We start from the raw sequence: 16,998 nt of genomic DNA, 5'->3' as shown, positions 1-16,998 counted from the left end.
AACTCAGTTTCCACTTCAACTTGTCTGTTTGGATTTTCTCACACTGGAGCAGTCAAAAGGAGGTCACCAGAACATACTGGTTATTACCGACCATTTCACCAGATATGCTCAAGCAATAACAACCAGAAATCAAACAGCAAAGACCACAGCACAGGCACTCTTTGATAACTTTATTCTACATTACGGAATACCACAGAGGATCCATTCTGATCAGGGAGCTAATTTCGGAAGTAAAGTTATCAAGGAGCTATGCAATCTGACTGGAATGAAGAAGTCAAGGACTACACCCTATCATCCCATGGGGAACGGGATGTGCGAGAGATTTAACCGTACTCTTCTTGGTATGCTTGGAACCTTGGAATCTCATCAGAAAGCCAACTGGAAGCTCTACGTTTCACCCATGGTACATGCGTACAACTGTACCCGTCATGAGTCCACTGGAGTAGCACCCTACTTTCTAATGTTTGGAAGAAACCCAAGACTACCCATCGACTTAGCGTTTGGCCTACATAAAGATACCAAGTTACCAACAACTCAGTATGTAAAGGATCTACGAGACAGATTATCACATGCATACCAACTTGCAGCTGAAGCATCAAAAATTGCACAAGCCAATCAGAAGGAGGGTTACGATCTACGTGTAAGAGGAGCAGCAGTACAGAAGGGAGATCGTGTACTTGTAAAGATTGTGGCTTTTGACGGCAAGCACAAACTTGCGGATACATGGGAAGATACTCCATATGTAGTCACTGACCAGCCGAATTTAGATATTCCTGTTTTCACAGTTGTCAAAGAGAACGGAGAAGGACGATCAAGGAATCTCCACAGGAATTTATTGCTACCTGTAGGGTATATCAGAGAAGAAGCAACAACTATTATACCACAACCAGTTCCAAGACCTAGGACAAGATTACAGAGGACAATAGCTGAACACCGGACTACTTCAAGTGAATCCAGTGATGAGTCATCTGATGAATCAGTGGATGATTTTGATGTAGACTATGTGCTGGAGAGGACAGTTGACAGTGAACCTACATCCACTGATGAACCAGCTGTAGATGTAACAGAACCAGCACATGATGCCTTCATTCCATTAGGGGACGCCCAGCCTGAGGGGAACCAAGGGCCAGAAATGGAGACAGATTCAGGAAGCGCTTCAGATATTGTTGAGGATGTTATTCAACAGGAGGACACACCTGTAGAACAGGAAGAGCAACCTCAGGAACAGGAAATGTCACCGGTACCTGTCAGACGATCAGGGAGAGAACGTAAACCACCAGCATGGATTTCTTCTGGTCTGTACGACATTCAAGCTATTGGGACTACCTCTGTTGGTCATACTAGCACCATGGAATATTCGAAGCCAACAGCTGAGTGGCAAGAGAAGGCTGAATATATAACATCTTTAGCTAGAACACCATTATTCTCAGGATTACAGCGAGAAGCAGCCTTAGCCATTCTAGATATAGTGAACCACCATTAGTTTGAGGAATGACGGGACGTCATTTTATAGCTGGGGGGAATGTGTGGTAGAGCTATATTTTTATGTTTTATGTTAATTAAGTTTTATGTTATTAGAATATATACTGGATATATTCTTTTTACATTTATTGTAATTTGTAGTCTGCTAGTTTATTCAGGTAGAACATTTCCTATTGTTTATATCTTTTCTATTGGTCACTATGATTTAGGCGGGAATCTTTTGTTTAACTATTCTTTGTTCTGGTCACTTGGCTAAAATATTTATATGAAGTGGTAGCCATTTTCTTCAGCTCTATTGGAAGTTGTTATATCTTTAATTTGGTTCTTGAAATAGTCTAGGACTTTCATATTCTTTTATAAGGTCAGTTTATTACTAATATATTCATTACAATAACATTCCAGTTTTAATGTCCAAGAGTGAGTGATATTTAAGTGTATAATTGAATGAATAGGTGACCGTATTATGAAAGGTGTGTGCGATTGATTAAATAGTAAAGTTATGTGTAATCTATTCATAACTCATAAAGTAATAAAGATAAACTTGATAATATAGTTTTATTTGTAAGATTTAATAAACTATATAAAATCTACATAAAACTGGTAAAAGTATTATTTATACTTTAATTTCTAGTAACATTAATATATAATCTATTTTAACAGTTTGTATGAGTGAGCGTTAAATGATTTTATACTTCTTTAAAGTTAATACAAGTAAATATTTGATTCACCAGATTTAAGGATAGATAACTCTGATTATTCTAATCTAGCAGTATAAATAAGGTTTCTATGATTTTAATATTTTGTCTTCAGGTTATACTATTGAAACAGAATGTAAACTGATTCAAATCAATCAGTTGGTGAAAAGACCTTTGCACTACATGTGAGGTATGTTTATATGTATAAAGTTTGTATTGTTCATGTTACTTTTATGTTGCTTTGCTTAAATGTATTGTCTGCTTTGTGTAACTGTTGCAAAACGGAATGTCTTGTTTGCACTTACAATTGCGTGTTATTATTATGTTAAACTAACTATTTTCGGTATGATACTACAAGCGTAGCTATGTATTAGCTGTGAACTTAGTCTGTCGTTGCATATTTCACAATGCACTAAATACAGAGAAATATAGAATGTACTTATTTAATACAGAATTCGGAATGGTGTAATATCGTTTTGTGTAGCTTGTAATAATATTATTTTAAAGAGCAAAGGAAATCTACAGTTTTCTTCTATGCATATAGATATATTGATTTTATAGTAATTGATAATTACTACTTATTGAATTGTATAAGAAATATATTGTTATTATTTCAGGGTCATTTTTGTTAGAATATTACCATCAATTCTGATGAAATAAAGAACCTAAACCTATCAACGTGTTTGTGTTATTTAAATACATGGGAAGCACGACTACATGAATATTTTTTTTAACAAATAAATTGATGAAGATTAAATTATTTACTTGTTTATTCATATGTATTAAGATTAATAAAACATCTGTTTTTGTCCCTCTCTGCCTTGACAGAGTAACAAAACAAGACTATGGTATGCTGTTTGTAATGATGTCATCCATAACTACAATTTGTTCATATTTGTGATTAGGTCATTTTAAGGGGAATTACATCTGATATATATGCAGTTCAATAAGCATTGTCACATCTCATTTCCATTAAAAAGTAAAATCACAAAAATACTAAATTCAGAGGAAAATCAATACGGAAAGTCCATAATCACATGGCAAAATCAAATAACAAAACGCATCAAAACGAATAGACAAGAACTGTCATATTCCTGACTTGGTACAGGCATTTATTTTTGATTTAAGATTGAATGGCCTAAGTCATGGTCTATTGGATTTAAAACTTAAGCATTTAATTTACATCCTTAATATGTTAAAGTTTATGATTTTAAGGGAACCAGTTGTAAGACGAGGAAATGTGATACACATTTAATGATCATTTTCACATCTCATTTCCCGTTAGATATTTTTACATCATCCCCCAAGTCAAGGTCTTAAGACTTTCAAACCATTGCCTGTGAAAGAAAAACCACTTATGATGAGTCGATGATATTTGATATACAGTTGAATAAGCATTAGCACATCTTATTTTCATTTGATTAGGGACTTTCCGTTTTGAATTTTACTCGCGGTTCAGTATTTTTTTTAATTTTCTTTTTTTATTGAGATTATTGGCTTCAGTCATGGTATATTCGATTTGAAACTTTAGCATATAGTTTACATGTTGAAGTGTATGGATTGGTCAGTTTAAGGGAACCACTTAAGATCAGCCAAGGATATTTGGTATGCATTTGATTAAGTATTTTCACATCTCAAAACTCATGAAATAAATTGACATCAACCCTCAATCCTTGTCTTCAGACTTTCAAACCATTGCCAGTTAAAGGGGAATCGCGTATGAAGTCAATGCTATTTGATAAACAGGTGGATAATTTTTGTCACATCTCATTTCCATGGAGATTATTTGGCCTCTGTCATAGTCTATTGGCATTTGAAACTTCAGCATATAGTTTACATGTTTAAGTTTATGATTAGGTCAGTTTAAGGGAACCACTTATGAAAAGAGAAAGATGTACAAGTATGTTATGCAGTTGAATAAGCATTGTCACATCTCATTTCCCTTAAAATGTTTTGACATCATCCCCCTTATCATGGTGTTCAGACTTTCAAACTATTGCCAGTTAAAGGGGAATCGCTTATGATAAGTCTACGATATTTGATATACAGTTGAATAAGCATTTGCACATCTCATTTCCATTGAGATTATTTGGCCTTTGAAACTTTAGCATATAGTTAACATGTTAAAGTTGATGATTGTGTCAGTTTAAGGCTACCACTTATGATAAGGGAAAATATATATGTTACGCAGTTGAAAAGGCATTGTCCCATCTCATTTCCCTTGAAATGTTTTGACATCATCCCCCTAATTATTGTCTAAAGACTTTGAAATATTGCTAGTTAAAAGGTAACCACTTATGATAAGTCAATGATATTTGATATGCAGTTGAATAAGCATTGGAACATCTCATTTCCATATATTATTTGGCCTCTGTCATGGTCTATTGACCTTTGAAACTTTAGAATATAGTTTAAAGGTTAAAGTTTATGATTAGTTTAGATTAAGGGAACCACTTTTGAGAAGTCAATGATGCTTGGTGTGCAGTTGAATAAGCGTTGTCACATCTTAATTATGTCTTTTTGTTTCGCCCACACATGGTTGTCAATATTATGGATTTACATGCAATCGGTTAAGCTACTTTAAATAAATCATGGTTTAATCTCCCTTTTTCTACATACGCATACGAAAATATCTTTACCAATGCAGTATTATGTCAGTTTTCTATGCGTTTGTGTGCTTGTGCTATTAATATTTCCAATTGATAAGGGACTTTCTTATTAGATTGTTACATGGAGTTGGGTAATTTTGTTATTTAATTTTGCATTTGAGATCATGAAGACTGAATAAAAAAATAACATGTAATATTAATGTTAACTTCGTATAAACACCTGACCCTCTACAAGCGCCTCGGTCCATTTAGACCATAATGTTTTAAATTTTGACCTTCAGCTTGTTGAGTGAATATCATCTAGGATGGAAAAAATTTATAAAGCGGAATTTTTATTCTTTAAATCAAATAAATAGAATTAAAATAAATCATACAATACCATTGACATGTAATTAGAGTATGAATGCGGAAGTTTGAAATCAAAAAGACCTGTTTAAAAGTAAATCAAAACAAGGTATTCATAATATACACCAGGAAGAACACTATTATCTTAGAGTCCCAAAAAATAACAAATAGATAATAGGTTTTTCGATTGATATGTTAAAGTTTTTCTTACAATGTTACACTCTTGTTTCAGGTAAGGGTTAGCGCTTATTAAAACGTTTAAATCCGCTGTATTTGTTTGCACCTGTCCAAAGTCCGGAACCTGATGTACAGTGGTTGTCGTTTGTTGATGTGGTTCATAAGTGTTACTCGTTTCTCTGTTTTTATATAGACTAGACCGTTGGTTTTTCTGTTTGAATGTTTTAACGTTTGTAATTTTTGGTGACCTTTATGGCTTGCTGTTCGATGTGAGTCAAGGCTTTGTACGTGTTGACTGCGTTACTTTAACCTTAACTGATTAACTTTTACACATTGTGACCTGAGTGACAATGTCTTATTGATACTCATACCACATATTTCTATATGTATATGTATTTAGTATTACGCTCATACGTTATTCCAAGTTTTAAAGGAATCATCACAGTTTTGTGTTTGTTCATCTTTGCTATCGATTTTTGTCTATATCTTAAAATAGCTTAAAAATACCGATGCTCTGTATTTTATAAATATTCTCTGAAACCGATATTATCAAGATGCTTGATTTCTTGATTGACAACATATTTGTTACGTTCAGAGGACGTGTTTTTCAACAAACTGTCGGCATCCCAATGGGAACAAACTGTGCCGCTCTACTTGCTGACTTGTTTCTTTATTATTATGAGGCTGACTTCATGCAGGAACTTCTTAGGAAGAAAGATAAGAGGTTAGCAATATCCTTTAACTCTACTTTCCGCTATATAGATGATGTTCTTTCACTAAACAATTCAAAATTCGGTGACTATGTGGATCGAATCTATCCCATCGAATTGGAGATAAAGGATACTACAGATACAGTTAAGTCGGCTTCATATCTTGACTTACATCTAGAAATTGACAATGAGGGTCGGTTGAAGACAAAACTTTACGACAAAAGAGATGATTTCAGCTTTCCAATTGTGAACTTTCCATTTTTAAGTAGCAACATACCAGCAGCACCTGCATACGGGGTATATATCTCTCAATTGATACGATATTCCCGTGCTTGCATTTCCTATCATGATTTTCTTGATAGAGGGTTACTGCTCACAAGGAAGCTAATAAACCAAGAGTTCCAAATGGTGAAGTTGAAATCAATCCTTCGTAAATTTTACGGACGCCATCACGAGTTGGTTGACTGTTATGGGATAACCGTTTCACAAATGATATCGGATATGTTCCTTACGTCGTAACTACAATCCCCTTCCCTTTCATGAATTTGACCTACCGAATTAGACTCTTTACCGGATTTGTAATCACATAAGCAACACGACGGGTGGAGCAGGATCTGCTTACCCTTCCGGAGCACCTGAGATCACCCCTAGTTTTTGGTGGGGTTCGTGTTGTTTATTCTTTAGTGTTTCTATGTTGTGTCATGTGTAATATTGTTTTTCTGTTTGTCTTTTTCATTTTTAGCCATGGCGTTGTCAGTTTTTTTTAGATTTACGAGTTTGACTGTCCCTTTGATATCTTTGGTCCCTCTTTTATACACACGATAATGTATATTAAATTTATCTTCCTTCTAACAGCCTATAGAATTATGGGGATATGATTGGTTAACAGACTACACATAGTGACTATATGTATTTGGTTTTTGGTATAGGATGCCCTAAAATATACATGGTTAGTTGCCATAAAGGGTAAGCAACCATATTGGGTAAGTAAGGAGTTACTATCCTTTCAAAACAAAAATGAAATCTGAAAGGATAATTTCAACAGACAATGAAAGATTGATTGAAATACATTAATAAAACAAATTTAAAGCTAGGTTAAGTTGTTATTGTTGGCATTTGTTTTTTGTATAAGATAGAAGTAGATTCTTAAACATTTTAAAACTAAGTACTGAATCACTTCATAAGGCTAATAGTCTAAATACCACATGTGAAGACAGTCGGTAAGATAAATTCGTTACACGGTGTGTTCGTGACCTAACCCATAAGGAACTTACGGACCCCTTATATATCGTATTAGGTCACGAATACACCATGTAATTAATAATAAATCTAACATAACCCCTAGTTTTTGGTTGGGTTTGTGTTATTTATTCTTTTGTTTTCTATGTTGTGTCATGTGTACTATTGTTTTTCTGTTTGTCTTTTTCATTTTTGGCCATGGCGTTGTCAGTTTGTTTTAGATTTATGAGTCTGACTGTCCCTTTAGTGTCTTTCGTCCCTCTTTTACTATTAACACTCATATTATGCACATCCTAAGTTTAGATTTTTTTTAAATCGTAACCTTCCTACTGGATGATCAAAGTTTTAAAAGCCTGTGTATGACTTAAGAAAAATATATGGGTACCAATGTTTGAAATCGACCGCTATCTTGCTAATCACGTGTTTATATCCGTCTTTTCTGTATTTTTCTGTATATAAATCAATACCAGTGTCTTTTCATAAACGATTTCGATATTTATATAATAATTGTTGTTCTGGTTAGTTCCAAAGTTATGTACTTCACATTATGTTTTATTCACACTACACATCATATTGTTGTTAGTGTTTTAACAGGTCTTCAGGTTTTCTATCCATCACAATCATATGCCATTGTATAGGTATCGTTTAACTCGATTGTAATCGGAGCTTGAAAGAGCAACACGACCAATCTTTGTGATTTAACTTTTTTTTCTAAATTTCAACTGTATATCTTCCTGCATAAGGAAAGCAAACGGTTTCATGTAACTAAATTATCTTTTGATACACGATACACGCAACGTAATTAGATTTGAAAAAATATAAGTGTAAGTATGTTTACGCCTTCCGAATACAATCCAAACTGTTTTACAAACATATATATACTATATGTGATGCTCCGAGTTTTTTTGCTCACTTACTAGCACAGATATATTTAAATGACGAATGTGATGCAATATTGCTTACAGGGGATTTTAATTCGAGAATTGGATCATTACCAGATTCACTGAACGATATAGACTGTGTTCCAATGAGAAATACAATCGATAAAAGCATTAATCAGCACGGTCACGAATTTATAGACTTCCTCAATGAATCGAAATTTTGTGTATTAAATGGAAGATTTCAGGGTTGTGATAATTTCACTTCTATTTCAACGAGAGGCAAATCCGTGGTTGACTATATTTGTGTTCCTCATGACGTGTTTGATAAATGTAAAAAGTTTGAAGTGCTTACGGCGGAATCTATCGTTAATAACAATTCTTTGTTTGGATTATTAGGTGGGAAATCAAGACTACCCGACCATTCATTATTAATTACAGAGTTTACGGTCACGCATTTTGAACAGGCGGTTTCGACAGATAATGAGATGAAAAGAGCACGATTTAAAATTAACCAAATACCGTTAGACTTTATGAGTAGTGAGATACGGAGAAATGCCTTGATGAATATTATCACTGACATCGAACACTCGCGAGAAACTCAGGAAAACATTGACGTGATTTATGAAAATTTATGCACCGAGATAATCGCAGAAATGACCGATAAAATCCCACAATATTGTAACTATAACTCTAAGAAGCGTTTTCGAACAAAAAAGCCGTACTGGAACGAAACTCTGACTGAACTTTGGAATAAGATGCGTACATGTGAAAAAGATTTCGTCAAGTATTCTGGGAGGAGAAATATTAAAACAACTTTGCGCAATAACTACATGCAAGCTAGAAAATGTTTCGACAAAAATCTAAGACGGGCAGAACGTACCTATAGAAGAACAGTAGCGGTAGAAATAGAGACAATGACGAGCAAAAATCCAACTGACTTTTGGGAAAAAATACGTAAATTAGGACCTAGAAGTAACAAATGTATACCACAGGAAGTCGTTGATGATGATGGTACTATAACTAGATCTGAACAAAAAGTTTTGGAAAGATGGCGTTGTGATTTTGAAAATTTATACAATGGTTTGTCGAGTGATGAATTTGATTCAGAACACTATACTCAAGCTAAAGTACACAAAAACCTATTAGAGGAAAATATGGAGGACCCTTTGTATATGCCGAATAATCTTTTAAATGAGAACATATCAAGAAATGAAATAAATTCTATAGTAATGCAAGCGAAACTACGATCTGCAAGTGGATATGACGAAATACCATACGATGTTTTAAAATTTCCTGTAGTTATTGAAATAATACACAATCTTTTTCAACTGATTTTTGACTCGAGTTTAATTCCGTCCGCCTGGAGAAAATCCATAATTTGTCCTATATTAAAGGATCCGTCGTCAGATGCACGTATTCCGATGAATTACAGAGGAGTCAGTCTATTATCATGTGTAAGCAAACTCTATAGCGCATTTGTTAACAAGAGATTATCAAGTTTTCTAGAGACTGAAAATATTCTTGCAGATGAACAGAATGGGTTGAGGAAAAATAGGTCTTGTGAAGATCATATTTTTACCTTAAACAGTATTGTGAGAAACAATCACAACGTCTTTGCGGCATTCATTGACTTAAAAAAGTGCTTTGATTTCGTTGATAGAGACATGATGTTGTATAAGTTGCGCTTAAATAATATAGACGGCAAAATTTACAATTCAATTAAAAGCATTTATCAGCATACAAGCTCCTGTGTGCGTATCAACAATAAGCTGACGAATTGGTTTGACTGTAAATCCGGCGTAAAACAAGGGGATAACGTTTCTCCGACACTTTTCTCTATCTTCATCAACGATTTGGTTAAAGAAGTAAATGATTTGAATTTAGGATTTGATATTAATGGAAGACAAATTTCACTTCTACTTTACGCTGATGATATTGTTATGCTCGCAAAAAGTGAGGATGAACTTCAACAAATGTTAAATGTGATTCATAGCTGGTGTAAACGTTGGAGGGTTCTGATCAACACGGACAAATCTAAGTGCGTGCACTTTCGTAAAGGACGTAAAAAGCAGAGTGAATTTAACTTTTCAATCGGCAATAATGCGTTAAAAACAGTGGACGATTATAAATACTTAGGTGTAACTTTTAACTGTAAAGGTAACTTTAATTTACATGCAGAGACTTTGGCTAAAGGTGCAGGAAGAGCCTTAGGTAAAATTATCTCGAAAATCCATAGTTTAAAGGATTTTGGTTTTCAGTCTTATGAAAAACTTTTTAATTCGTGTGTTACTCCAATCCTCGACTACGCATCTGGAATATGAGGAAATAGGAAGTTCCAATCAATAGACAACGTACAGAACAGAGCAATTCGATATTACTTAGGCGTTCACAGATTTGCACCAATTCTAGCACTGTACGGGGATACTGGATGGATACCAAGTCAGTTTCGGCATTGGGTAAACATTATTCGCTACTGGAATAGGCTATTATCGTTTGAAGACGACCGATTAACGAAAGTGGTGTTCAATATGGATTATGATCGTTGCACAAACAATTGGTGTAGTGACACTAAAGATATTTTCACGGAACTTAATATGTTACATTATTATGAAAGTAGAACAATGGTGGATTTAAAATCTTTTGAACAAATTGTACGAACTCATTACAGTGATATATGGAGAGAGTCCCTGATAAATAAGCCAAAGCTACGATCTTACTTAAACTTTAAAACAAACTTCGAACTAGAGCACTATGTAAAACTAAATCTTACGAAACACGAGCGATCTGTGCTAGCCCAGTTTAGATGCGGGATATTACCGATCAGAATTGAGACTGGTAGATATATTGGGGAACCAGTAGAAAACAGACTATGTCGTTTTTGTAACTCTCAAAATGTTGAAAGTGAGCTACATTTTCTTATAAACTGCACATTTTATAATGATATCAGACAAACTGTTTTTAGCGAGATATTAATGGTGCCTGACTATACGCAACTAGATGACCAGGGAAAATTAACATTTCTAATGGTGAACCATCCAAGGAAAATAGCTAAATACTTAGCAGCGTCACTTTTCCGCAGAAAACAAACAGTTTACTCTAGTTAACATTCTTAAACTTTTTTACAAACTTTAGATGAATTTATCATTATATGAACTTTTACAATCGTTAATTCTTAATCTATAATTATCTGTATTTAAATTTAAATTGGCAATTGACACGTGATATTAGAACATTTATCATTGAACTAAAAGTAAAAGGTGACTTATTGGTCCATTGGGCCGGGTGTATTATATATGTAACTATATTTTGTACAAATTTATATATTTATGCTGACTTACACATGTCACTATAATAAACAATTTACTTACTTACTTTACTTACTTATACCTTTGAAGTAACATAATCAATTATAGATAATGATAACGATATTTCCACCCATTATTATGTCTTTATTATCAAATTGTTAACATTGTCGTGGATTTCGTGGTGTAGGTAAACTATTTCTGCACTATATTATGCAGTCTTGGCAAAAAAGATCTGTACACAAACAAATATTTTTTCCACGAAAATAAATTATTCCACAATATATTATTAAGAAAAAAAGATACCACTAATATGAACAGTTCAAACAACGAAGATGTATGCAACTATAAATCTCAGCCTGTTCGTAAACATCATCAAGAATGTGAAAACCCAATCAGTATAGTCAGATATAAATAGCCCCGAGTTATTGTTTGTTTTCTGTTGCACTTGCACTTCAGTGGTTCTGTTGTTTTGACATCTTATAGTTGATTTGTTGATAGGGCAATGAGATTAGCAAAAAGTGTACGCTTTAGATCACGATTACCAAAGGGCATAACAGAAAAGCTAACTTGGTTAAATGAGCAAAGCAATCAAATTGCCTCAATAGACAAAACAAATTATAACTCGTTAATCGCTGATAGCAAAAACAAAAATGATTAAATAAATAAATTGAACAGTTAGTACGGGACGCCGAATTGGACTCTTGTGGTTTTGTACAAAAGTTAATTATGTCATAACAAAATCATTTTTGTCTTACAAAACTCTGTGATACAGACTTGTTTTATGAGAACTTCAATTTTATGATGACAAAATTCATTTTTGTCAAAACAAAATTCCTTTTTGTAGACACAATTCCTTTTTGTCAAAACAAAATTCCTTTTTGAAGACACAATTCATTTTTGTAGACACAATTCATTTTTGTAGACATAATTAATTTTTGTAGAAAAAAATCATTTTTTGTAGAAAAAAATCATTTTTTGTAGAAAAAAATCATTTTTTGCAGAAAAAAATCATTTTTTGTCGAGCCTGCAACTTTTGTTGCAGAAAGCTCGACATAGGGATAGTGATCCGGCTACGGCGGCGGCGGTGTCAGCTCACTTCTTAAAAGCTTTATATTTTAGAAGGTAGAAGACCTGGATGCTTCATACTTTGTATATAGATGCCTCATGTTACAAACTTTCCGTCAGTCACATGTCCAATGTCCTTGACCTCATTTTCATGGTTCAGTGACTACTTGAAAAACAAATTAAGATCTTTTGTAATGTTAAATTCTCTCTTATTATAAGTAATTGGATAACTATATTTGGTATGTGCGTACCTTGCAAGGTCCTCATTGCTGTCAGACAGTTTTCACTTGACCTCGACCTCATTTCATGGATCAGTGAACAAGGTTAAGTTTTCGTGGTCAAGACCATATCTGCGATACTATAAGCAATAGGTCTAGTATATTCGGTGTATGGAACGACTGTAATAAAATCAACGGTACCAATTTTGTTGCACCAGATGCGCATTTCAACAAAACATGTCTCTACAGTGATGCTCGTGGCCAAAATATTTGAAGTCCAAAGCTTATATAAAAGATGAAGAGCTATAATCCAAAAGGTCCAAAAAGAATAGCCAAATTCGTGAAAAGAATCAGAGCTTTGCATGAGGGAGATACATTCCTTAATTTATAATAATTTTTAATATTTTGTAACAGCAAATTTTAATAACACAAAAAAATCCGTGTAAGGTGTACATGTCCAACTGGCAGGTGTCATCTGACCTTGACCTAATTTTCATGGTTCAGTGTTTATAGTTAAGTTTTTATGTTTTGGTCTGGGTTTTTTTATGCTATATGCAATAGGTCTACTATAATTGGTGTATAGAATGATTGTAAGGTGTACATGTCTAGCTGACAGGTGTCATCGAACCTTGACCTCATTTTCATGGTTCAGTGGTCAAAGTTAAGTTTTTTAGTTTTGTTCTATTTTTCTAAATGAATTTTGTCTACAAAAAAGAATTTTGTCATTACAGTAACATAACATCAACACAGAATGACATAGGTAGAACAATCCAATGACATAGGTAGAATACTCCAATGACATAGGTAGAACACTCCAATGATATAGGTAGAACACTCCAATGACATAGGTAGAACACTCCAATGACATAGGTAGAACACTCCAATGACATAGGTAGCACACTCCAATGACATAGGTAGAACACTCCAATGACATAGGTAGAACACTCCAATGACATAGGTAGAACATTCTAATGACATACCGTATAGCGGGTTATTTTCGCGGGGTGTAAATTTTCGCTTATTTTCGCGGAGAGAACAAAATCGTCAAAATAAATTCCGCCAATTTAAAAGTGTACATGCAAATATATTGAAAACAGTTTCGAAACCGCCAAAATAACAACCGCAAAAATATTTCGTATACCTTATTCAATGAAAATCGCGAAATTTTACACCCGCGAAAATAACCCGCTATACGGTAGGTAGAACACCCCAATGACAAAGTTAGAAAAACTCCAAGGACATATGTAGAACATTCCAATGACATAGATAAAACACTCCAATGACATAGGTAGAAACACTCCAATGAAATAGGTAGAACTCTCCAATGATATAGGTAGAACACTTCAATGACATAGGTAGAAACACTCCAATGACATAGGTAGAAACACTCCAATGATATAGGTAGAACACTTCAATGACATAGGTAGAAACACTCCAATGACATAGGTAGAAACACTCCAATGATATAGGTAGAACACTTCAATGACATAGGTAGAAACACTCCAATGACATAGGTAGAACACTTCAATGATAAAGGTAGAAACACTCCAATGACATAGGTAGAACACTTCAATGACATAGGTAGAAACACTCCAATGACATAGGTAGAAACACTCCAATGACATAGATAGAACACTTCAATGACATAGGTAGAAACACTCCGATGACAATGAGGTAGAACACTACAGTACAAATGTCCACAACAGCTTAATTATGAAAACAAAGTGTTTCAAAGCTGAAAATGCTATAGTCGTTAAGAGTTGTTAAAATAATTTATTCGAACTATGTAATTATAGTCATATGAAACCTCAAATTAAAAAAAAAGATATGTATATGTTTTTTTTTATAACTAAATGGATAGTTTTCATTATATCATTATACAACTTATGTACATATACTTTTTCTGAGGAAAATTCTTTAATTTGTCCACATTTTGAAGAAGTTAACTTATTTCCAATTGTTTGCTTCCAGAAGCAATTCGCCGACATATTTTCAATGTTTTCAATTGTTAATTGTTTACTATAAGGTGACAATCGGTAAACTTCAAAACACAACATTTAATGAGCACCCATATTTGTTAAATTATAACAGACAAAAAAATGACGATTTTACGATATATTCGCGAAAAAATGATAAAATCGTGCACAGAGGACTAATTTTATGATGTTTACACGCATTGGTTCAAGAATTGGATAAACATCATTTTTCAACAGTCACTCGTTTCATATGACTTTAAGTAATGCAGCAATATTATCAAAACATAACTTGAAAATGTAATCAAACTTTTTTTGATTGACACGAAAACAACAGTTCTATATAACTAAATTCCCTGTAGATTCTTCGTTCTGTTGGAGAGAAATCTTCAGCTTTTCATAAAAATGTTCTTCTGTATTGTATGGCAGATTGTCATCATTTGGCCATTGGATACAAATAATTTTAAACCAAATACTTTTTAGTATTTTAGGCATATCGCTAACTTTAATCTTATCCTTCACCACGATGATAACCATATCTTCTCTTCCTTTCTGAAATGCATGCATACGGGTCAACTCCATCTCATATGACCCCCAGGTGCTCTTTAGGAAATCGTGAGTTATAATAAATATAACCTTTCTGCTGGAATCGATTGCATTTATTACATTTACTGCTATACTTTCACCAGCAATAAAATCCTTGGCGTCCAGGCATAGTTCGAAGCCCATACTATTCACCTTGTCATGGAACTGTTTTACCCAAACCGAATCTGTGTGACTATATGATATAAAAGCATCATTAATATATTCTTGTTGCAATTCATTGTAATTTTTCATTTTCATTTTGAATCTCAGTAAAAAATACTCAATAGCATATTTATATCGAAAGAATACGACGGTTAATATTATGGCAAGTACGACAATGGAGGTTATTGACACGGCAAACGGCAACCAAAACTTCGTTTTGCAGGAAATCTCAAATGTATTTAGATCTGAAATAACTTCAGACATAAACGTACGAGATGCCGTATCCGTAACACATGTCACATCTAAAATATCGCGTACTCGTTTTGACTCACCCAACCACTTCAAAAACTGAAGCGTTTTACAAGTACATTGGAAGGGGTTCCCTTTCAAGTGTAATTCAACTTCTCCAAGCTTTTCAATTTGATCTATGTCATCTTCTACGAGATGTGTTATAGAATTGAAAGTAAAATCGATGAGTTTTAATTGTTTAATTCGTGAATGGAATGGCGGAAATACTGTTAAATTGTTATGGGACATGTTGACCGACGATAACTGCTCAAACGGACGCATAAATAATCCTTTTGGTATAGTAGTTATCTTATTAGATGACAGATTTATATCTCGAATTTTCAGTGATTTGCTTAAAAAAGACCCAGCATTAGCAGTGTTTTTAAATCCTTTTCCTAGAAGTGATGCCTCTGCTTTAAGTGTCCTCAAATTTGGAAAACCATAGAGCAAATTGACCGATACTTGTGTGCATGTCCATCCAGACATATCAAAATACTCTACATTTAAAGCTCCCTTAAAACTTCCTTTACAAGACTTCATATGATTGTCTTTCAAGCTTAGCACTCGCAAATTTAGGCTGTAGTTAAATATAACATTGAACAAATAATCGTTTATTTCTTTTTCTATGTATAACTCTTCTAGTGTTCTTGGTAAAAAAACATAAAGGTTCTTAGGTTCCGAGCGTGTCAACCTATTGTAACTAGTATTATCTAAAAGTTTCAGCACCTTCAATTTTTTAAAGTTCTGAATATAGACATAGAGAGTGCCTCCTTGGCCAAGAATAATGTTTTTTGAAATTTCTAGGTATTCAAGACATATGCTGGCAACAGAAAATCTTTCAAAAGCATAAAGACCTATAGATGTAATGTATAACTCGTGCAATGTCAGTCGTTTCAAACAAATTGGCCATAAGTACTTCATTTGGTTGAAGTCTAAATTAAACTGATTCTGAAATCTACTATATGCTATTTCAATATTTGTGATATTTTTTCCTTTCAAAACATTAAAAGATCTGAATATTTGATCAATTGGATTTCTAGGCAAATCATCACCTAGCCATACTGTTATTGAATCTAATTTTGGAAAATGTTCAAAAAAATCCTCCGATATATACGGTACCTTATGTAAGTGCAAAAACGTTATTGGCATCACGTTGATTTGAGCGAACATTTTCTTGCTCATTTGAATTTTTTTCGATTTAGTGAAAATCATCAAACGGTTCAACTTACTTAATGTAGACCATTGCCCTGGAAATTGGAAATTT

At 33.6% G+C, this 16,998-nt stretch overlaps 1 protein-coding gene across 1 annotated transcript; it reads right to left on the bottom strand.

Annotated features, from left to right (window-relative positions):
- Positions 1-14,826: 14,826 nt before the first annotated feature.
- Positions 14,827-16,998, bottom strand: LOC134688509 (toll-like receptor 2). The gene is made up of 2 exons (XM_063549285.1): positions 16,964-16,998; positions 14,827-15,477 (listed from the first exon to the last, which is right to left on the bottom strand). Exons 1-2 carry the CDS (start codon positions 16,975-16,977, stop codon positions 15,039-15,041), a joined length of 453 nt encoding a protein of 150 aa, XP_063405355.1. The 5' UTR covers positions 16,978-16,998; the 3' UTR covers positions 14,827-15,038.

This window comes from Mytilus trossulus, chromosome 10, assembly GCF_036588685.1.
Source record: "Mytilus trossulus isolate FHL-02 chromosome 10, PNRI_Mtr1.1.1.hap1, whole genome shotgun sequence".
NCBI lineage: Eukaryota > Metazoa > Mollusca > Bivalvia > Mytilida > Mytilidae > Mytilus > Mytilus trossulus.
Note: the sequence above shows the minus strand (reverse complement) of the source record. Positions and strands in the feature narration are given on the sequence as shown.